General features: G+C 41.2%; 1 protein-coding gene across 1 annotated transcript in view; it reads left to right on the top strand.

Annotated features, from left to right (window-relative positions):
• The first annotated feature begins 7,316 nt into the window (after positions 1-7,316).
• LOC102107598 (transmembrane protein 263-like) overlaps positions 7,317-22,587 on the top strand; it is a 200,877-nt gene continuing 185,606 nt past the window's right edge. The window contains exons 1-2 of the mRNA XM_088058195.1: positions 7,317-7,432; positions 20,444-20,534. Of these exons, the coding sequence (XP_087914321.1) occupies positions 7,427-7,432; positions 20,444-20,534 (97 nt within the window). The 5' untranslated portion in view covers positions 7,317-7,426. The remainder of the gene's footprint in view (positions 7,433-20,443; positions 20,535-22,587) is intronic.

Genomic DNA, 22,587 nt, shown 5'->3' with positions numbered 1-22,587 from the left:
GCACGATAGTCCACAGTCAATCTCCATTCTCTGTCAGACTTGCGCACAGGCCAGATGGGGCTGTTGAAGGGTGAGTGGGTTTTGCTGACCACCCCTTGGCTCTCCAACTCTCGGATCATCTTGTGGATGGGGATCACAGCATCTCGATTTGTCCTATACTGCCGGCGGTGCACTGTCGAGGTGGCAATTGGTTACTCGCTGTTCTTCCCACTTTCAGGAGTCCTACTGCAGATGGGTTCTCTGATAGTCCAGGCAAGGTGTTCAATTGCTTAATGTCCTCTGCCTCCACAGCAGCTATTCCAAAAGCCCACCTGAGTCCCTTTGGGTCTTTGTAATAGCCATTTCGAAGGAAGTCCATGCCCAGAATACACGGGGCCTCTGGGCCAGTCACAATGGGATGTTTCTGCCACTCCTTCCCAGTCAGGCTCACCTCGGCTTCCAACAGAGTCAACTGCTGCGATCCCCCCGTCACCCCAGCAATGGAAACAGGTTCTGCCCCCACATGTCCTGATGGCATAGGGTACACTGTGCACCAGTATCAACTAAAGCTTCGTATTTTTGTGGCTCTGATGTGCCAGGCCATCGGATCCACACCGTCCAAAAGACCGGTTTTCCCGTGCCTCTTCCTGGCTAGAGGCAGGGCCCCTCTAGCACTGGTCATCCTCTCCTCCCTGGGCATACATGCTAGAGGTTCCTTCAAGGGGATCATCCTCTTTCCTGTAATATCTGGCAGTTTGGTCACGGGAGGTTGAGGCTACCTTCACTTTAGTGGAACCTTTCTGGTTACTGGTTCCCTGCCTGAGTTGACGCACTCGTGCTGCCAGGGCAGAAGTGGGTTCCCCACCCCACTTTCCCATGTCTTCCCCATGGTCACGTAGAAAGAACCACAGCTCAGTTCGTGAGGTGTACCCTCTCTCTCTAGCTGGGGGACGCTGGGCTTGGAGTTTTGGGCTTGTGACCCGCACTGGTGCCATATGGGAACTGCTCTTCCTCATCTCTTCCCTCATTTCCCTCATCTCCTCTTTGAGTTTCCTTAATCACAGCGGAAATCTTAGCCTGCTGCCTGTCGGACCATACTGTCGTAATTTCTAAGCCGGTGGCAACAGAACCACCGTCTCTCGGCTGTTATCAGCGTTAATCAGTGCAATATAGGTGGTGTAGTCACGTGGCCCTAGATTTGCCAGACTCCACAACATCTGCCCAGTGCACCTGACTTTGTCGGGGTCATTATCATGCTGTCCACCCCTCCCAAAAAAGGAACCTCTAATATCGCCACTTCTCTCAGTTGTTGGATCCCTTCCTCAATGGTTTTCCATTCCCTTCTATGATAGTGCTCTTCCATTCTCTCTTGTTGAACAACCCTCTCTCTTACACTCGTCAAAAGCCGCTCCCAGAGGGAAAGGGGCCCTTGCTCCCTGACGAATACCTGATTCACACCTGAGTCCTGCGTCAAGGGTCCCACATTCCTTGCCTCACCACCATCCAGCTGCACGCCTGTACCCATAAGGTCCCAGACCCGAAGTAACCAGGTTGTATAAGGCTCACGCCCCCGCCTCACAATGTCTTTTTGTAACTTACGGAGACTGTCATATGTCAGAGACTCAGTAATGATTTCAACTTCTGGCTCCCCTGTGGGTTGTGAGGGCCCTCCTTTCTTATCCTTATCAACAGGGTGCTGTGATTTCATCTTAGACTTCCTGGTTTCCACAGGGGCAACAGCTGCTGGCTGTGACTGCCCTTGTGGTTCAGCTGGAACCTGGACGGTTGTAACGTCTGTGGGTTCCACTGCTGCACTATCAGACTCTCCCTCTTCGAGGCAGGGGGAGGGTTTCTCAGCAGCTGAGGAAATGCACTCTATCTTCTGGCTCATCTCACGTATCTCCTTCACCAGAACCCCCACCCACTCTGGGTGGTTCATTTCTGAGGTGGGCTGTGGGGCAGGGGCAGGCTCTAGAGCAGCACCCTCTGTCTCTGGGGCTGTGCCAGGCTCTAGAGCAGCACCCCCTGTCTCTGGGGCTGTGCCAGGCTCTAGAGCAGCACCCCCTGTCTCTGGGGCTGTGCCAGGCTCTGGGGCAGCACCCCCTGTCTCTTTCCCTTTGTCTCTGAAGGCTAAGTAGAACAGGCCTATCAGTACCGCCAGCCACTGTAAGATGTCATTAGCATTCAGAGAAGATTTTAACCCTTCGAAAACTGGCGGGGTAGGCCCAAGGAACTGGGTGAAAGGTTGGGAGAAATTTTCCCCAGCTGTCTTTTTCTGCCAGTAGGTACCATTATTATAGTAACCCAAAAACCATCCAGTTAGTGTGTGACAGCTCTGAATCCATGAGCCGCGTCCAGAGGACGTTAAACATCCATGAATTCCTCACCTTATCAACCCACAAACAAGCTGGATAATAGCCACAGTAGCCTTAGTTATAGGACCCATATTTAAGTTAAGGTACAGCAAATGGGAGAAAATATAGCTGTGACCACATGCCCCGCGAACCTGGGTAAGCTCAACAACATGGTTCTACCTAACAAGGTTTCTAAATCCAGCACACAAAAGTTAGGTTATTTAAGAACTGTTATTCCTTTTTTGCCCTTTTCCTCTCGAGCCCCACGTTGGGCGCCAAAATCTGTCTGGGTTCTAGAAGACAGGTGTCTGCTAGGGAGAGCAGGAGCCTCCCTTGGGGTGAAAGAATGTAGACCCCCTCCCTCCGAATTATTATAAATTTGAAATCAAGGGGCTTTCAGGCAGAGATCTGGGGATAGGAATAACAGTTCTTTACTAGTATAACCAGGCAAACAAACAAAACAATAACTACAGCAATAACAAGAACACAGAACCAGGGACCCGGGACAGCTCTCTCAGCTGAGATGGGGTGGAGGAGAGGTTTAGTTTTTTTCACAAACCCTCGGGCAGTCAGTCCCGGTGCTCCTGCAGGGCTCCGGGGAACAGTCGGCTGGAACAGCAGGGATGAGCTGAGATCCTGGGCCGGTGGATGAGGTGAATCAGCAGGGATAAGCTGAGATCCTGGGCAGGGGGATGAGGGGGATCAGCAGCTCTGCAACGGTGGCTGCCACACCTCCCCGCAGGGCAGGGGGTGCGAGGCCACCAACCAAGAGGGGAGAAGGAGAAGAAGCAACTGCTCCGTCTGGGTGATGGCGAAAATCCCTTCTCTCCACCGCAGCCGCTCCGCGGACCCAGCACAGACGAACGTCCTTCCCCGAAGCCGGAGAAAAAACCAGCTAAAAAACTGTCCCCACCCTCCTTTTCTGCCCCCTTTCCCCCCCCTGGGCCCGGCTACTCTTTGTCCGTTGTCAATCACCCCTAAGTACCGGTAGTTAGGTTGCCCCAGCACATAATGGGTAAAAATTCCCCGGGCAGGCCAGAACGACAAAACAAACAAAAACAAAAAAAAAGGACACCTAACCCTCAACACCAGTGCAGCAAGTACCTCCCTACCTTGCAGGGATGTTGGAGATGTGAAGTTAGGGAAGACAGAATCAAAAGCTGCTTTACTGACAGCTGTAGAGGCCTGTAAGGCGTACAAAGTAAGGGTAGGTCTCTCAATACACGAGTCCTTCACCAAGATGTAGCATGAGGAAAACTAATACTTATGTGTTTGCAAAGTTGCGGCTAATTTGTTGGGTGTTCTTGGAATGCTTGATTGGCAAAATCATTTACTCAAGGTAAGGGAAAATTTTTTCATCTGGAACAGATGTCTGGAGGAGTTGTAAAAGCTCGAGTCATTACTAACCAGCAGCTTCATTGTCTGGAAATAATGAGCCAACTAGTGCCACCATACTGTGACCACCTGTTCCAATGAAATATTACTGTGCATTATTTTCCTGTCTTACACCAGCTGGCACTTGCATTTCTTTTTGCTGCATTATGCTTTTTAACAGCAGGCAATGATAAGGCTGCTCAAATGTCACACAGGGCAAGAATATGACTTAAGAAACTAGGGATGAAAACATGGGGGTAAACAGGGGTAACAAAGTAGGGCCATTCTGCTTGATGATGCCAGCCACTTGTACTCAGGTGAAATTGAACCTTGCAGCAGTCTAATCTAGTATCAATTATCTCTGTTTTAATGTTCCTGTCCACCTGAGTACTTTAAAACAATCATTAGTTATCTCAGTCTTTTCGACTACATCTAAGGGAAAGCTCTATCAGTGTAGGGGTGTGATTTGTGACTTCAGTTGTTGGTTGGGTTCTTATCTCTGAGCCAGTGTGTGGTTATCAGCATAGGTAAAAAGTGCTGAAATGTCATCTCCTAAAGTTAGTAAATGTGACAGGGAGAAGCTGCTAGTCATTTGGCACCTGAGGAGTGGACTTTTTAGTCTACACAGAAAAAAATATACCTGAATATCACTCTTTCACACACACTCACCCCTATACAAAACACCGTACCATTTATAGAACGGTCTTTCTTTTTCAAATAAGTAGTTTTGGGAATGTACTATGACCAAATCTGAAAGTAAAAGATATTTTTTTTCACTGACTTCAATACCTTGAAGAAAATGATAAATGAACAATGCTTTACTTAAGATGTTTGAGACCCCAGCCTTCACTGAAAATTCTAGGTAGGCCAATCTCCCCAGTTGGTCCATACTTCTTAAAGGCTGGGAAGAGAATTTCTCCATGAAAAGACATCACTTCTAATTTACAAACAGTGGAGTTTATGGAAGCATATACATTAGCCATTTTGTTCCAATAGAGACACACTTTTCAGGTGAATCTCACCAGACCAGGAGTGGAGTGCATTAAATGGACTAAATCCTTTTGGATGAAACTAAGTAATAATTTTGGTGCTGCTGAAATCGTTTCAGGAATAAAGTACTTTCTGAGCTTAGCACAAAGTAAACAAATTGCTTTCTCATTCTTTACCCCACCCCCATCCCCTATTTGTCTATCATCCAGAATATTCTGATTTCTCAGCTGGAACATTCTTTAAATGTTCTGCAGACATTGCAAATGTTACAATCTAAAGTTAACTTACTTAAAAGATTGCACTTCAATCTATTTTATTCTATGGGCTTATGAGCTTGCTGAAAAAAAAATTATGTTCATCTGAAATTCACTATTTTATATGGAGAAAGTTGCATTTTGAACTTCACTAGAGTGCATAATATAACCTGAATGAGGGAAAATATATTTTTTTCTTTAACCCTTAATACTTTAGGCAATATTATTTAACTGTTAATCAGGCCATAATTTACATGTTAAACTCAACACAAACTTCATATGACCTTCTTTCTACCCAGCAACATATGGATTTGCATTACACAATTAAAAATTAATATAATTCTACTAATAGTACTGACAAGATTATTTGATACAAATTTTATTTCTTTTGAAGGAATGACTTATATTTTGATTATTATAATTTTAAATATCTAATATGAGGGTAGTATGTTGCACACATGTTTTAGGTATGCTTATGTATCTGCACAAATATATATGTGCAGATCTGTAGAAATTAGTGTGGTATGTGAAACTTTTGCTGGATTCACTGGCTTCCACTGCTGCTGTTCTGAGAAGATTCACACGCTTGAAGTGAAGTATCTTTATATGTGCGTAAGAAATTACAAATTCTGATATGAGAATCTGTGCCAGGAAGGGACTTCTTCTAAGAAGTGATGCAGATAATTATGTAAGGCATGGGTGTGTTGTGAAAAGCAAAGGATATGAATATTTTCAATTGTCAGCCCATATGAGGGGAGGGAATGACTTTGTTTGGTGTCTTTCAAGAGTTTCCTTTTTTACTGAAAAATGGAAACAAGTCTTACAGTACCACTCCAAGGAGGTTCTGAAATTTGAAATTACAATATGGGACAAAGAAAAACTTAACTGTGCACTGAGAGAAGGTATTCCTAGACTTTAAGTGATATAATTGTTCCTTTTATGGTTTCTGACTAAATGGGGTCTGTTGTATTCTAGAATGCCTTAAAAGACATATATGGCTGCCTAGGGCACTTCTTTAGAGAAGAAAATGCAACATTTCTTAGTTGAGAAGTTAAAGAAAGGAACAAAAGCAGGCTTTCCTCTTTTGGATTCAACCATTCATTGAGTTAATAATGTTCTCTACACATTAACTCAGCATCATGTGTAGAATAATATTAAATCAGAGAAAAATGAACTCATAATCAATCACCATCATTCACTAAATGTTGTTTTCTCTCCCTGTTACAAGGAATCATTACTTCAAACCACTCTTATTTTTGTTTTGCTTTGTCCGCCTTCCCTCATTGCAAACCATCCACTAGCAGAACATGCTTCTATCCACGTGTGTGGTTGTGCTCAGTGATAGTTTTAAAGCAGTACACGAGAAAGAAAACTTTAGATGCCAAAGATTATGTCCAGATTCTTTTATCTTTGCCACCAGACTGTAGTCCCTCACGTGAAGCAGCAGCATGGGTGCAGCTCCCACCATGCAGGCTGGAGCCATGCTCCATTGGCTAAGGATAACAGGAGGAAAGGGCTCAAAAGTCCCCTGGCTTGTGACTAGGATTGATTGTCCAGCTGGTGAGGGGTCTGGAGGTGTCCTGTGAGGAGCAGCTGAGGGACACGGGGATGTTTAGCCCCAAGAAAAGGAGGCTCAGGGGTGACCCCTCTCTACAACTCCTTGGCAGGAGGCTGTAGCCAGCTGGGGTTGGTCCCTTCTCCCAGGTAACAACATGAGGGGATATAGTCTCAAGCTGCACCAGGAGAGGTTGAGGTTGGACATTAGGAGGAATTTCTTCACAATAAGGGTAATTAGACACCGAAATGGACTGACCAGGGAGGTGGTGGAGTCACAGTCCCTGGAGGTGTTTAAAGTCTGGGTGTGACATTTAGTGCCCTGGCATAGCTGAGGTGAGGGTGTTCATGTTAGACTCAGTGACCTCATAGATGTTTTCCAACCCAATTGATTCTATTTGATTCTGTGAATGCCGGCAAGCCTGCAGAGAGGGCAGAGCTCGGAGAACTGCCTCCTCATCTTGGCCAAACAAACACTGCTTCCATGTTTGACTTATGGCTGAGTCAATTCATCTCCCTTCGCAGCATCCCCAGCAGTTTACACTGGAAACTGGAAGAGGCCAGTGTGTTACCACAGGTGAATCACTTCACTGCCATGTCAGGCAGCGGTTTTGGCTGGCGGGTGTCTCGGCGAAAGCTGCGCGGAGCCCTGGTTCCTCTGGGAGGTGTGAGCTCCGAGCCTCCCTCAACATCGCCGCCAGCCCCGAGCCCCCTCCAACATGGCGCCCCTGACCCCCGCGCTTCCTCTTCCGGCCGGGTTGCCATGGCGCTGCCCCCCGGCCCAGCCTCCCCCCGCCCGCCGGTGTGTGTTTACATCGGGCAGGAGGAGCCGGAGCCCTAGCGCCGGGGGAGACGGGCCCGCACCCGCCGGGCGCCCGCTCTCCCCCCACCCCCGCCGGGCGGTGCTCCGGGAGACGCGGCATGAAGGTGATGCTGGCGGCTGTCCCCGGGGCGGGGGGTTCGGCTGGGCCGCGGCGGCTCCCGGCGGCTGCGGGGGGGCGGGGGCCGGGCCCCGGCGGTAACCGGTGGCGGGAGGTGCTGGTGGCCGTGCGCGCTCGTAACGAAACGCGCAACTTCCAGAAGCTTCCAGCTCCGCGGGGGTTGTGGTGTCGCTTCTTGGGTCCGTCTCCCGAGAAAGAATCCCCCCTTCTCTCCATTAAAACTAGGATCGTTTCCTGCGGCGCTGAGACGGGAAGGGAGTAGCGTGAGAGCCGGGGGAGGCTGCCTGCGCCCGCTGCCCTTCTAGGCTGGTGTCTCCACGGAGAAATCGACCTCCTTCCCCGAGCATCTTCCCTCACCCACAGCATCTCGTGGGCGGTTTCCCTTCCCCGGCAGCCGTGGGGTTCGTGCCTTAGTGTGCGGCCGGGGCTGCACCGGCGCTCACCTGTGCTGCTGCTCTCGCAGGCCCTTCCCTATGCCTGGGGGACATCGTCGCCGTTCTCCGTAGTTCGCTGTGGAAAACTATTAGGATAGAGAATGTCTAACCTGAGCCGGCTTTTGGTGTGGATGCTGAGACTGGCTGGACTATAGAAGTAGTAATATGTAACACTCAGATGCGAGGTTGTGTCTTCAGTTGTCAGTAATGCTGTTGTATTTTTTTCTCCTTCACTTTGTGTTGTCCTGTGTCTTTAATTTTCATGTGTATGACTTTTGAAGGGGTTTTCTCTTACTAATATGTCTGAAACTTGAGGCACACCAGGCATTCCCTGTCTCCTGAATTTGTCCAGCAGTAAAACAAAAAATGTATTAGCTAGATTGTAAGCTCTTTGAGGCAGAAACTGGATAGGTCTGTATCAATCCAGATGGAGAAATTTGGATCAGGCCTTCCTTCCAAGCCTCTGAGTCAAGTAAGTGTGTGTTAGAAGTTCATCAGCTTGTGCAGGTGTTTGACTCTAGGAAGTGCATGTGTGGCAGTCACTAAGGTTAACAATTATCTCTGGGCACCAGGGGCTCTTAACCATAAATACCTGCACAGCTGATGGATGAAAGAAAAGGGGCAGCCTCCGCATACATTCAATAAATATATGTAAAAAGAGTGTCTCCTATGCAGTGTTATATTTCGTTATGCATTTGTACAAAGCCTGATAGTAAAAAGTGTGTTCTTTTCTTTCTCTCTCAATGTTTGTTAGTTCCAATAGTGTAGGATAATAAAAAGTATGTATTGAGAACGTTATTGATAAATGGCATTATGGCTTTGGGTGATTTGTTGACTTACACTGTAAAACAAAAACCTCAGAGTGCTATCTGAGCAGTAGGTCCAGCTTGAGGTCAAAATTGAAAAGATTTCCTTCAGCTTCTGTTTTATTGCATGCAGAGTAAACAGCTGCTTATTCTTGCTAAACCTATTACTTCTGCTGAGTTCCTTTTTTGCCCCACTAGAGTGGGGAAAGCTTATGGCTGTTTAAGATGAGCTCAGTCAAAATACAAGATGAGAGTGGAATCATATTCTGGCCGCAAGGAAAATGCGTGTGTTTGGGAGGAAAGTTGTTTGCTTTTAACCAATCATTTTTCAGGTATAAGCACTGTGTAGAGCTTTTCAGTATAAAATGATTCACTTTTTTTTCCTATGAGTGGGTAATTTCTTCCAGTGCACCTTTCTTTCCACGTGTGCCACTTTTTGCTGTAGGAGTTGCTTTGCAAGTTTCTTCTAAGATCATTGCAGATGCATCATTTAAAGTCTTAAGCTGGGGATAATTACCTTTTCATGTAACACATGGAATGCATTGAAATATGCGGTATTTTCACCCCTTTAAAAGGGTGAGGAAAGGAGAAGGGAAGGAAGAGGTGTCTGTGTGGTGTGAGTTGGATCTGAATCCCTTTTATGGGCCTGCTTGTGAGTAGTTCAGTGTGACTTTAAAACAAATAAGTTTAAGTTTTTGATCATTGCAGGAAATACATCAAAACTAAGTTTTTCAAAAGTCTTTGGGTCTATTTCTTCTATTTCCTAATTATTGTTATATCTTGGGAAATACATTTGAGTTTGTTGTTTATGGTAGCATTGGTTTTGATGCTGGTTAGTGTGTTGCTGAGGAGGCAGAGCAGTCAAAAGAGAAGAGGTTAATGCTAGTTGTGTATCAAAATGGTCTGCTTACTTAGGGAAGGGAAGAAGCGGGTATCCTTTCAGGATCCATTACTAATGCTGATCATTGCTGAGGAAACTGAAGCCTGATGCAGTTTATTTTTAAGACAATCACATAATAAGTATCCTGAAAAGATAGAGTGAAGTAAGGTAGTATGGCAAAGCAGTGCTTTACAACTTGGTGTTGAAGCTGGACTGGAATCAAGGTAGTCTCTAGGTGTACTTTATTTCTGTTCCCATGTTTTTTGAGCTGTGTCTGTGCTGAAGGATGGTATCTCTGGGCCCTTCCAGGCTATGCAAAATACAAAATTGTTTAAAGTCCCTTTTCCTGCTTCATAGGACAGGAATGAGAGGCAGGCAGCTCAGATTGTGTCAGGAAATGGGCCTTTTCTGTATGTAGTAGTAAGTGATATCTTTTAAATATGTCAATAAAGTTTGCTTTCCTTCAAGGGCAGATCATCCTGGTGGCAAGGAGATACACCTTTTCAGGCTGCATTAGGAGTCTGGGTAACGTGTCTGTGCTGTGGGGAGAGCAGTTCCATTTATTGGGGCAGTGGGGAGATAACCAAATCCATGCCTGTCTATCACAGTCAGCTGCTAATTACTGTCCCACAACAAAGTATCTTTCCAATATTAATGTCCTGTGGCTAAATGCTGGATTCCTCAAGTCTTAGGCAGCACTGGAGAAGGTTCTTGTGTGCTTGCTAATAGAACCTCTTCACACTGTATCTTCAGTGGGTGAAAGAGTTGAGGCATTAGGATAGCTCCTGGTATGGTTCTGCTGTGGTGACTGCTTCTAATACTGCTGCTGTCACTGGTCTAACCTAAACCCAAAATCAGAGAAATGAAAGGCATTGAGAGTGACAGGTTGTATTGAAGTTCTTGTTTGTGAAAGCAAGCTCAAGATGTGATTTCAGTTAAGTAGCTGGTTCCCTCTTTATTGAAAGTATTCTTCAAAGTAGAATGACAGGTTGTGGTGCTTTGGCATGTGCTCACAGTTGTGTAGTTTGGGATACAAGTGTCATAAATGTGACATTTTACTTTGAGAAACTTAAAGCTATATTTAAAAGAAAGAATGTGAACTTACTGCCTATAGTTCTCTTTTGCTGACTGCCTCTGATAGTGAGTGTTGACAGATAAATTTTAGAGATCAGAATAAGGCAAGATATTTTGAACATGAAGTATCAAATTTATGGAAAGCTCAAGTAAATATTTTTCTTGCTTGTGTTTACAGACAACTCTGTTCCTTAAGGATGTCATGGGTTGTCCTGTCAAAATGATGTATATGTAACCTTTTTCTTTACATGTGTCAAATCCTTTTTAGCAGGCCTCTTTATAGTTGAAATGAAAAGTACATGGGAAAGAAACAGCTTATAAAAATAAGAGACAAGAGGTATTGCTTTCTATGGAGTATACAGTAATACTTTGTTTACCTAGCATGTAAATGTGGTCTAGGAATCAGGAGGAACGTAAATATAAGTGATAGAGTAAAAGGGAACACAGAGTACATATTCTGTAGATAATTTTGATTTAAATATTTGCGTGTGATTGGTCATATCTGTTTGTCTTTATTGCTGAACTGCCTTACAAACTTTGTAGTGGTTTTCTTTTCTGATATTTCAGCTGAAATTCAGAGAGATGGGAAGGGGTTACATACCTTTGAAGTTCTGGGCAAGGTATGTTCTTACATAGATGGGGACAAATAGTAGAGCTCTTAAGTTTCTTCAAAAGAAATGTTCTGATTGAGCTTAGTGGGCATCACAGAAGTGGCTTGTGCTAGTAAATCTTACAGTCTTAATATGTCTGCAGAGCTGCTCAAGGTCTAGTGCAATTCTTAGGCTTTGATTAACTCTAAAAACATTTTGGACGGAGAACTTTTGCACCTCACAGATCTTCAGAGTAAAAGGCAGCAGTTACCAAAGGCTATTGCTTCCTGAATTAATTCTTCTTGTGTGTTGCTTGTAATCATAGTGGTCAACTGTTTTTTCTATCTGATGGCTGTTTGGTTGCTGCATGTAGTAACTCCGGTTGGGATCTTGTATGCAGAAAGTTGTGATCTTTCTTACTAATTCTTTGAACTTGGAGAAAAAGATGTCTCTGCAGCCTGAAATAAAAGGGGTGTTACTGCTGGCAGTGCTTCTGGCAGTCAAATTTTGACTGTGCAGGCTAGGTGTGAAATTGGAGGGCTTAACAGTACCAGAAGATGTAGTTTTTGTTCTGTAGAGTTAGTAAATATTTTATCTGAAATGTTTCTTCTTTAAAGCACTACAGTAAGTGCACAGAATGACAAGCAACACTGATCTTGAAAATCTCTGATGTGAGTTGAAAACTGATTTGTAAGGAAGGAAATATTTAACAACCTAGCCATCAACAAAATAAATTTAAAAGTTGTGTGATAAATACATCATAATCTCCTAGCTAATTCTCAAATGCAGAAAATGCTTTTTGAAATATGTAATGAAATAAGGACACAGGAATAAGTTCTGTCCTGAATAAAATATTCTATGACTATCCTCAATTTCTAGTATATAAAATTACATTTTTGGGTTTTGAAACAACTTTTAAAAAATGGATTTGCAACTTTTTTTCCCCTTTTTTTTCCTTTTCTTTTTGATCAAATTTTTAAAAAGGAAATTAAGCTTTTGGCAAGATGACCTGTGTTTCAAACTCTTGCAGTGGTGTCTCTTGTGACCCTTTTGGGGGAGAATTCTAATATTTTTCAAGCTGTGTATATGCTTATGTACTTTGAATTCAAGTCTTATTGTAAAAATTCTGATGTTCTAGCTGTAAAAGCTCTCAAAAATTACTTAAATTTCAGCTCACTAAAACAGTAGTAGCGCACTTTTAAGGAAATAAATGCATGGAAATTGGGTCATATGAAACCATAGTTATAGAATACTGCTTAATGCATCTTTTCATGACCTTTTTGTTGGTTTTATTTTGTTTGGTTTTGTTTTTATTGTGACCATACTGAGGATAGTGAAAAGGGTATTTATTATAAGTCTCTAGCATGGTTGAGAAAATCTTAATGACCTCTGTCATATATGCCTATATTATTAGGCAAAGGACTTCTCATTTTTCAGACAAATTTCTCATGCTGTCTGCAGCTCCCTAGAGTGATACTTCAACATCTTATTAGGAAAATAGAGAATATTCTTTCTATAAGAGTGTATTATCTCATTTCTTTAGTCAGAGTAAAACTGGCATTAATCGCTAAATCCATCTGTCAAGGACTAAGCTGGAAAAGTACATTTATAGTATATTATGATATGGTATGTAAGTTATTCTCTTTGGGCCAGGTCAGTACATGATCAAATGAAATGTGGTTTGCTTGGTTTGGTTTTTGAAAACTACTTTTACATTCTTTCTGCGCTAACATTGATTTAGTAGGTAAAATCCAGATGGAAATTAAATGGTTGATCAAGACAAAATTCAATACAATAATTAATTCAAAATCCAGCACTGTCTGATCTACCACTGGGCAGACTGTACTGCCTGTTTGTTGTGTAAATGGGGTTATCTAAAACATGATAAATTCATAAAACATGAACATGAAAATTGTAAACCATCAGTTTACTGGCTTGCTGAATGGAGAATAGACCATTATGGTGGTGTCATTAGTACTCTTGAAAATTTATTTATCCCAAATAAACCCTAATTTGGATTACTGACAGTACAAAGTTGTTTTATTGCTGTGAAAATAGGACTTGACTGTTCTGCTAAGAACAACAGAAGTCAGTCTTGACTTGGTATTTGCATCATTAAATCTTGCTCTCATTGTCTATCTCCACCAATCCTATTGTCAAGACAAAATTGTTAAAATTGTAGCCTCCCTAATATGTTTGTCCAAACTCAGAAAAGAGCGAGTACTCTAAGCAACTTTTCTGTTCTTTGTTACAGTGTACTTGGAACAAAGTGCTACAATTTTACACTACTGTCATCCTCAGCATTTCTATTTCTGTACTTTCCTTTAGTGTTCCAGGGGATTTGTAACTGCAACTCAATTCCCCTGGGCTGACACCTGGCACAGAAGCTCTCATTATAAGTGAACTTTGTTTTGCAAAATTAAAAGCAAAGGATCTATCAAGAGGCTTTCTTAAACATAGAGGAAGGCAAAAAAAAAAAAATAAATTATGGTTGCAGATCAATTTTATTCCCTCTGCAGGAAAAATCTAACCCACGCTGGAAATCCGAAAGATGTGGACATGCAATCAATAATGATGGCAGATTCAATGGACTGTTCCTATTGCATTTAGAAAACTTTAAATTAAAGTCTTAGTTCCTTAACATGCTGAAAATTTATTGCTGAAGTAAAAGCTGCAGCTGCAAATTGCCTAACAAAAGTACAGTTATAGTTTTAAAGTTGTTTCTTGTGTCTGAGCATGGTTATCTGAGCAGCAGAGAATAAGGAGATGGTTGGGTGGTTACATGCTTCATCTGAAGCACCTGTAGGTCCTCAGCTCCCTGGAAAACGTCATCATCGTGTTAAGCTGTCTACCCAGTGACTGGTTGTTTCATTTTTATTTTTCTTTAAAGAACAGCCCCCTTTTTTTTTCTGTAGAAATTGAGACCTTATGTAATTGTGTAAAAAGCTGAAAGGGCATTGTAAGCCACAAGCCATTTTCAGACATGGAAGATGGAACAATTTAATTGGTGTAAACATGAAATATCAAAGATAAATTCTGAGAAACTTTGTTACAGTGACTGGATAGAGGAGAGGTCCCAAATTAATAGTGATGTCATTTTAGGAAAGCCTGATGAAGGTCAGCTTCATTGTTACTGGGTCTGACAAGCCTTTTGGTATCTGCAAACATTCAGCCCAGTCACAACATGTATCATCTCTCACACAACTGGAGAAAAGTGAAGTTGGGTTGAAAAGAGCTGGGGTTTTGTTTTTGTGGTGTTAGGAAGGGGAAAAGTATGTTAATGAGCAGGAAATTGTGGGTTTTAGTCTCGTGGATTTGAAATCGGTATTTTTTAAACCTGATACACAAATATCCAATGCTTTCACTGTGATACTTTAGCATTGAGAAGCACTTAAAAAACTGTCCTGTGTTTGACGATTCCTTCACTTGTTTCTTCACACAGAACCACTGAGTCTTGTCATTCTTTAGGAGTGCATCTAATCTTTATGATTATCAGTTGACATGTTTGATACTGTATTAAAAAGGTGTTGGACCTGTGCTGGGAAGCTTACAAGTGAAATCACAGATGTGGACTGCCACAAATTTTCCTCTGCTTAATTGCTTTATTGGAATTGTGCCTACATAGAATACGAGGTCTGAAAGTCACTGTTAGGCAGGACAGAGGACATGTGATTTATGCTGGCAGTTGAGATTTTGCATAGAAAGAAGCAAGTCTGACCTTCTGGGCTCTTAAGGAGAGGCTTTAGGAGGAAAGAGGCAGTTTCTTATAGTGGAAGAAGTAAGATTCTAGGCTCAAGTCCAGAATGTAAATTAATGAAGAATAATGACAGAAAAGAGAAACTGGAATATAGTGTTTAGAAGCAAGAATGGAAATGTAGAGCTTTAGATCAGGAAATAAATACCATATTCACTTGAAAATGCACAGAGAAAGTAGTAGCTAAAGCTGCAGATTTTAGAATTATTCCCCAAGTGTAGTCTCAGAACTGAGACAGCAAACTGCTGCTGAATCCATGACTGTGAGCTTTAGATTCCTCCAGCTTCTCTTCTGAATGGGGGAAAAGATTACTTACAAGTTTGAGTATAATGGGGAAGAGTATTTACATTGTGTATTTCATTCTGGTTCTGCTTATGGTAGGGGATTTAAAAATAATTTTTTGTCTTTTGTGAGTTGAGTAGGAATGGTGAGAAGGATCAGAATTGTAAGATACGTGGCTCTCTGAAGGAAATTTGAAATTATTTGTCCCAAACTTGTTCAATTTCATTAATAATTTTTCACAGCATGTATTATTTTCTAAAAAAAGATTTTTTTTTTGATTGCCCTCCCTCATTGTCACCCTTCTTGCACTTTGTTTTGGAGTTTTGTATTTTGCTGTTCATTAGCAAAATGAATTCCTGACTTAGTGAACAGTCAATTGACAGACTTCAGTTTAAGATTATATACCACAGTTAATGTAATGCTAAGTATGAAAGTGGAGTCTAAAAGGCCTAAGAGTGGTGGTGGTGCAGGTAGGATTTTTTGGTTGCTTCAAGATGGCCTGTAGGGACTCTTTAGAAAGATGAGCCATATTGGGGCATTTGCAGTGACAGTCTCATGTTAGTATTGACATAGCAGCAAAATGAGCTGACACTGATCACTAGGTGTTGGGATTGCTCCCATACTGTGTGGGTATTTTGAGTACTTATTACTCTGCTGAGAATGAGATAGTATGGCTCTTTTTGTGATTGACCATGTTGATATCATTTGTTAGTACAAATGTAGTAAATGGAGCTCTTGGTTTCAGTGTCAAAAACATAACTCTGTACCTTGTGGAAAATGCATACCCTGACTGGATAGGAACTTGCTTTCTGTCACGCATGCATTTACTGCAGCACTTGTCAAATATACAGTCCTCAAATATACTGAAAATCTGAGCATGTAGTTAAAGTTCTGGTCAGAATTATTCTCAAAATATTGTATCCTGTGGAAGAGCATGAGGTATACTCTGAATACTTGTATGCAATTTGTCACACTTATTTAGTTCAGTACTGGCAGTCCTCTCTATCCATAAATGCATAGCCGTCTATGAAACACATTATAAATCCACAAACACTAATTTGCCAGGTCACAGCAGTCCACAGCATTTGGGTTAAACTGCATTGTAAGGTCAGTAGTCAAGTAGTGTGATCAGAACAGGGGATTGTATGTTTCTCAGGTAGTTTATGTGAGAACTCCTATATGATTTTTCTCTTGATCTTTATCATTTGCTGAGTTGATACAAAGCTTTTCAGCTTCCTTAAGAGTTCATTGGAACTGTTGGCAGGGAGTGAGCTGCCTTGAAATCTCACATCTATAACTTCATTTTGAAAGGGTGGGTGTTGCCTCTGTTGAGTTTACTTGTTCTTGTTCAGCCTGGAGATTGTGTTAAAATGACATTTATAGAAAAATTACCACTAAATCTTAATAGTGCTCACAGTCAAGTAGTCATCAAGGAATTGTATGAAGTACTTGCTTGTTGAGGGCAGGGACTGTCTTTGAAGAGCCAAGAGGTTTTTCTTAGTTATATGTTCTTAGGCTCTGTGCCATAACCTAACTTTCTGTAATAACACCTATTTAAGTTTGTGCTTTTCCAGTGGTTCTAGTGAGGAATGGAACCTCATTCCCAATTTAAGAGGCCATACAAACCCTAAATAATTGAAAGAATATTGTACAATAATATCTGCTGATGTTTCTGAGCTGTTGATACATCTTCTTGCATCCTAGATGTTCCTGAGGGAGTGTCAAAACAGAAGCAATCTGTGTATATTCCTTCTGCCCCCACTGCAGCTCCAGAGTATTATTATAGAACCTGCAAGCCAATAACTTACACAGTTGTGTGCATCCCATTCCCCTACTTGTCTGTCATGGATCCTTAAAAATGAATAAGGAAGATGTAACTGATGCCTCATTCTTGAAATGATAGTGTAAAAAGAATGGTTGAGACAAAGTTGTAGGATTCAACCTTAGCACAGTTATAAACCTTCTCAGAAGATAATTTCCTGGATATTTTTTTTTGATTGCTGTAGATGACTGTGCTGTCAGAACTGTAGATATGGTAGATGTTGGTTACCAAGCTTGTAGCAGGTCCAGTGAATTGAACTCAGCAGATATAACTAAAAAAGCAATGGATGTGCTAACACGAGGAAAAAGAGCTATTTGTACTCTTGTTAATGACACCTGTCAGTGTTTGAGCCTTAAATATTACTGCTAGATATGTATATGAGAACCTAGAATTTCTTATACTGTTAACTGTTGTACATTTTCATTAGTGAATCTCAGTACTAGTATGTGTACTTACTCACTGGCCACAGTGATTAGACAGACATGCTGAAATCTGATAAACTGATGTTTACAAGACTACTTTTAGAAGCTCCCTGTATCCCAGGTGAATATATATTGTGATAATACATGTGAGTTAAGAACTCACATGTATTATCTGTTATTCTGTAGAAATATTCTGTAGAAAACAATTCTAACTTCATTTTAGGAACTAGGAAATCTCAAGATTTCAGTTTCTTGCAAAACAATTCTTGAAAAACTTAAAATTGGTGATTACTTGACATGTCCACGCTTCAGTTTAGACTGTTTTCCTTTTTAACATTAAATTGAGAAAAAAAAATTTGTAAATAATTATTTTGGGAAGAATTCTCGAAACCATACAAGAAATGTATACCAAATACAGTTAAAATATGCCGTATTATGATTAAATGTTTTTGAGTAGTGAAAAAAAAATCCTCAAAAATTCTGGTAATTTCTGTTAGATATTCAGCATGTTCTGTCAAAGTAGTAGTTTTGGACTGAGCATTTTCCTTCTGTAGTATTCCAGTAGCAAGTGTTATAAGTTGTGAATTGGAGGGAAATAGGTGATAGTGTCAGGCAAACAGCATCTCAGCCACAGACTTCACAGTGGTCTGTAATGGGCTCTGTTTTTCTCATAGCTGGGATTGTTAATACTAGCTTAGGTACAAGGCTGTCCTTCAGCTAGGACAAATCTTTGTTTTGGAGTAAGTGTTGTCAGTGATAACCACCATACTGGAGTGTTGTATTGCTAGTGAACACCAAGCAGTAAATAGTTCATGCAAGAGGAGGAAAAAACCATAATGCCACCACTCACTTCTGATAGCATTTTGCATCCTCTTTGTATTTATGTAGCAAACAACAACTGTAAACCAGGGGAGGTCCACTTAGCATGGGCTGTCATTGGGAGAAGCTACTGAGCAGGTTTGTCTCGTAGGAAATTGAGAATACTGACTGTTTTGAAGAAAAGAAGATAATACTTTCCTTACTGGCTTTTCCATAGTCCCTGGAAGTTGGATTGTCTCCTTGGGTAGGATATAGCTAGTATGTACAGATGACTCTTAATTGTTTTAAAAAATTAAAATAATTTTGTTGTTTTAAACCAGAAAGTACAGGCACAGGATTCACATTCAAGACCCCTTCTAGTTTAGGAGTTCCATAACTGTGGTTCACAGTGTTTCCAAGGCATATAATGGTGCCTCATGACTTATATGTCTACATGTTTTGTATGAAAAATAAATAATCTGATCTGGTATACTCCTGTAGCCTCATTTTCCCTTTTTCTTTTCTGTCTGTGGTACTGATGGGTAGGAAAGAAGCGTAAATTCATATATTGCCTGTGGTTGATGTAGAAACTTATTCAAACACATACTTTATATTCAATTTGTTGCTCTTATTCAGAATTGTTTATATGTTCTTAAAATCTGGATCACATTATTGAGTTGAAGTGAGGGGATGGTTAGATCTTCATGTTGATTACTGACTCCTGGGTTTAATTCTTTTTTTTAATTGGACTAAGGCAACTTACTGCTTTCCCATCTGTGCCATGTAGTAAACACTTTTTTTCCCTTTCTGTGATAGCTACTACAAGGCATGACTTGCTTGAACTGTTCACTGACCAAAGCTGGGCAGTGTTGATACTGGTCATTCTTAAGTGAGGAGAAATAGGTAAATAGCCTAGGTAAAACTTGCATAGTCACAGGTGGCAGAAATCCAGGTTGTGACCCTAGCACCATCACAGTAGACCTGTACACTTCACCTGGGTGGTCTCTGTTTTCCATGCTGTAAAACATCTGAAAAGCGTGATGGTACTTTTTGTTTAGGACTGTGAGCTTTTCTTCCTGAGTTCAAATAATAACATTTTGCAAGCTGTTGATGTACCAGCTGTATTTCTGTAGCATTCCAGCTGCGTATGTTAGTACACATTTTCAGATAGTTCAGACTACAAACCCAGTCATGTTTTCAAAGTGCACAAAAGCTTCATTTCCTAATGACTGCTAAGTTTGTCATTTCACTCTTCACTGTACTAACATTGCAAAGGAAGTTACGTTTTTGTTTAAAGGAGTCGTCTAGCTATGCCTAGTGCTTACTCTGCTGTTACTTAAAAAAAAAAAGTAAGTTGGAGAGAAGAAGATGGTATTTTTTTTTCTTGTGATAGTTTGAGCAACTACACTTTTATAGTTCCACATGAAAATACTGTGTGTGTGAAGTGAGTTCAGCTGCAAATCTTTTGACTCTGCTCATGTTCTTCCAGCAGTAACACTGCAGGCTCTTTACAGGATCAAGAAGGCTGGAACATGGAAATGCAAAACCTGGGAGGGTAGTCCAGTAGTTTTTCAGGAATGGTTAGTTTGGCATATTACACTTAGAGGCACAAATGGATGTGTTGGACTTGTAGCGGAAAACTCCATGGTCAATGGACCTGCATAAGTTGGAAGATTGTTAACCAGTTTGCTTTGTTTTCCTTTGAAAAAAGTGGCATTTCAGAATCTAGTCTTGATAAGACAAAGATAAGGGTTTTTTTCCTGAAAACACTAGTTGATGGTGGATCTGCTGCTGTCCTTGATAAATGGAAATTTTAATTTATTAGTGCATTATGTGTTTGGAAATAGTAGTTTAGGTATTGTGCTTCACTGTTAATTTTCTCATTTTCAGTCACTTAAGACCATTGTAACTTTGCATGCTATCTTGAAAAGTCCTCTTTTTTTTTTTTTTTTTCCCCACTTTTCCTTTTCTGGAATTTGACTGCAAACAAATTTCCCAGCAGTTTTCTTTCTCATCAGTTGAAGTGAGCTCCTTGTCTCCTTGCTGTCTGGCATATTCTCTAGTCCTGTAACCATTTTTGTGGTTCCTGTCTGATCTTTCTGCAATTTACCCCCTCTTGCTGTTCTGTTCTGCAGGGCCCTAGTTTAGAAACACAGATGGTGGATGATGAAACTGAGACTACAGGTGAAGAATTGCCTCCTCATCTGCGGGAAGAGCCTCCCGAAGGTACAGTGCTGGCAGTCAATATAAACTCTTTGCAATCAACTGAGAAAAATGTTCTGGCCAAGAAGTCTGATTTCTCTGTCTGACTTGAACTTGTATCTGCCTGTTTTCTGAGAGGGATAAAGCTTTGTGAGAGCTGACAGTTTAGCCAGCCTCCCAGCCAGAGGTCTAGCCAGCCCCTAAGCCTTCTTTTGCATTCGGAAGAAGGCTTTACCCACTGAGGTGCAGACATAGCTCTGCATTCTCTTTAACAATATGGCTTCTGATTAAAATTATCCTGCTTGATCATTCTGTCTTCAGGCTTAGGAATAAAATGCTTCCTCTACTGTCTTGTTTGTGATGTTTTGAGTCTTCATTAGGGGAGACTTCCTAGGTAGTCCTCTTTTCTCTCTTTACCTCTCTCTGCAGCATCCTGCTATTGAAATTGTCCCCAGCAGAGACTTGTCAAAGTTAGGTATTCTAGTGATTTTTTCTTTTCACTGTCTCTCTTGGAAGCCAGTTTAGCCATCTGAGGAGGAGGCAATGAGATGCTGTCCGTCAGCAGGAGGCTCAGAAATGCCAATTTTAATTAAAAACCTTGTTTGCAATGACATGCCCTGGATTTATACAGGGAACAGATTTTTCCCACTGTGCAAAAGTCACAGACATTGTATATATGCAGCAAAAGAGGTGTTGCTTTCTTTTGAACAGAAGCTGCTAACATTGCTGCAAGTGATGATACATCCTGAGCTTTGTCTTCAGTTCAGTGGCTTCTAAAGCACAATCACTCATAATCACTGTAGATGGCTTAAACACCCCAGAGAGTGCTGAGATTGTTATTAGCAGCTTACTGTTAAAATACCATGACATGTCTCTGGGAAACATAAATGTGTTTTATATTTTTCCTTTAAGAGAAAAAGGTGCTGATACAGCATTTATACTGACAGCTTTTCTTAAAGGGAATATGAACTAAATGGATGGTTTTAGGAAGTTGCTGCTCCCATCCTTTCTTGCTAAGCATTCTGTTAAAGTTTTCTTATTAAGCTGTAATTTCTTGTTCTGCCATTTCATATACTATTTGGTGACAATTACAGCATATAGAGGTAAGTGAAAGGTAGGTTTCTTTTGCAACTCTTACAAAACCAGAAGGAAATAAATGTGGAGGATGTTGTGATGATTCTATGTATACATGGAGGATATAATATTAATATACCCTCCCCCTCCTTTCTTTGTAAGTAATGCCAAGTCAGCATGTAATGACTGTTGTTGAAATAAGAATTCAGGTCACTAGCTTAAACTGATGATTACATGAGCCTGGAGACTAAGATCCATCTTGTCTCAGTTTATCAGGAATAGGTTTAGATTTTGGACTGTGGCTTTGACTTGTATAATCAAAAGAGGTTTTTTCAGTGTGGCTCATTATTTTTGCAAACTAACTTTTTAAAATGAAAGTAAGTGCTTTTGCCTGCAACCCTGCTGGTTTGAATGGCAATGAAATATGTTGGTATAAACATTCTACTTCTGTGACTTATTGGATGGTCTGGGAGAAGTATGTGGTCTGGATATATCCACTTCGCTGATGTGAGGAAAAAGAACTGTAGCAGGTGAGCTGATTTGGTTAAGCAGTGATACAGTAGATAAAGTCTGAGCTCAGTATGTACCTTTTGAATTTACACCTCAAGAGTAGCAAAATAGGGAGGATGTTGAGAGCACAACTGAAACTAGAGTCTGCTTGGGAGAAGAAATAGAAGAGTTTATCCTGAAGGAGAGCAATCCAAAGGATTATGCTGAATTTATAGCTGACTTTGGGTATTGGTAGAGTTGAGTAACAGACGTGTTCTTTAGAAGTTGCTGTCTACCAACAGACCAATCACAATTACTATAAAGAACATGTAGTTGCAGGAATCATTGCAAATATCTGAAGAAAGAAAAAGAACTCTGAAGTTCTAAATACCACTTAGAGTACCATCTTCTTATCTTTGCTGGTCTTCAGATTTCTGGTTTCTTCTGACAGCGCTTCCCTAGTTATATCAGATGCTTTGCAATGCATAAAACAATGTTGTGACTACATGTTTCC

The sequence above is a fragment of the Pseudopodoces humilis genome, chromosome 7 (assembly GCF_049639895.1).
Source record: "Pseudopodoces humilis isolate 2021_Gansu_Grassland_sample_001 chromosome 7, ASM4963989v1, whole genome shotgun sequence".
In the NCBI taxonomy this organism is placed as follows: Eukaryota; Metazoa; Chordata; class Aves; order Passeriformes; family Paridae; genus Pseudopodoces; species Pseudopodoces humilis.
The sequence above is the reverse complement of the archived record's forward strand: the minus strand, read 5'-3'. Positions and strand labels throughout refer to the sequence as shown.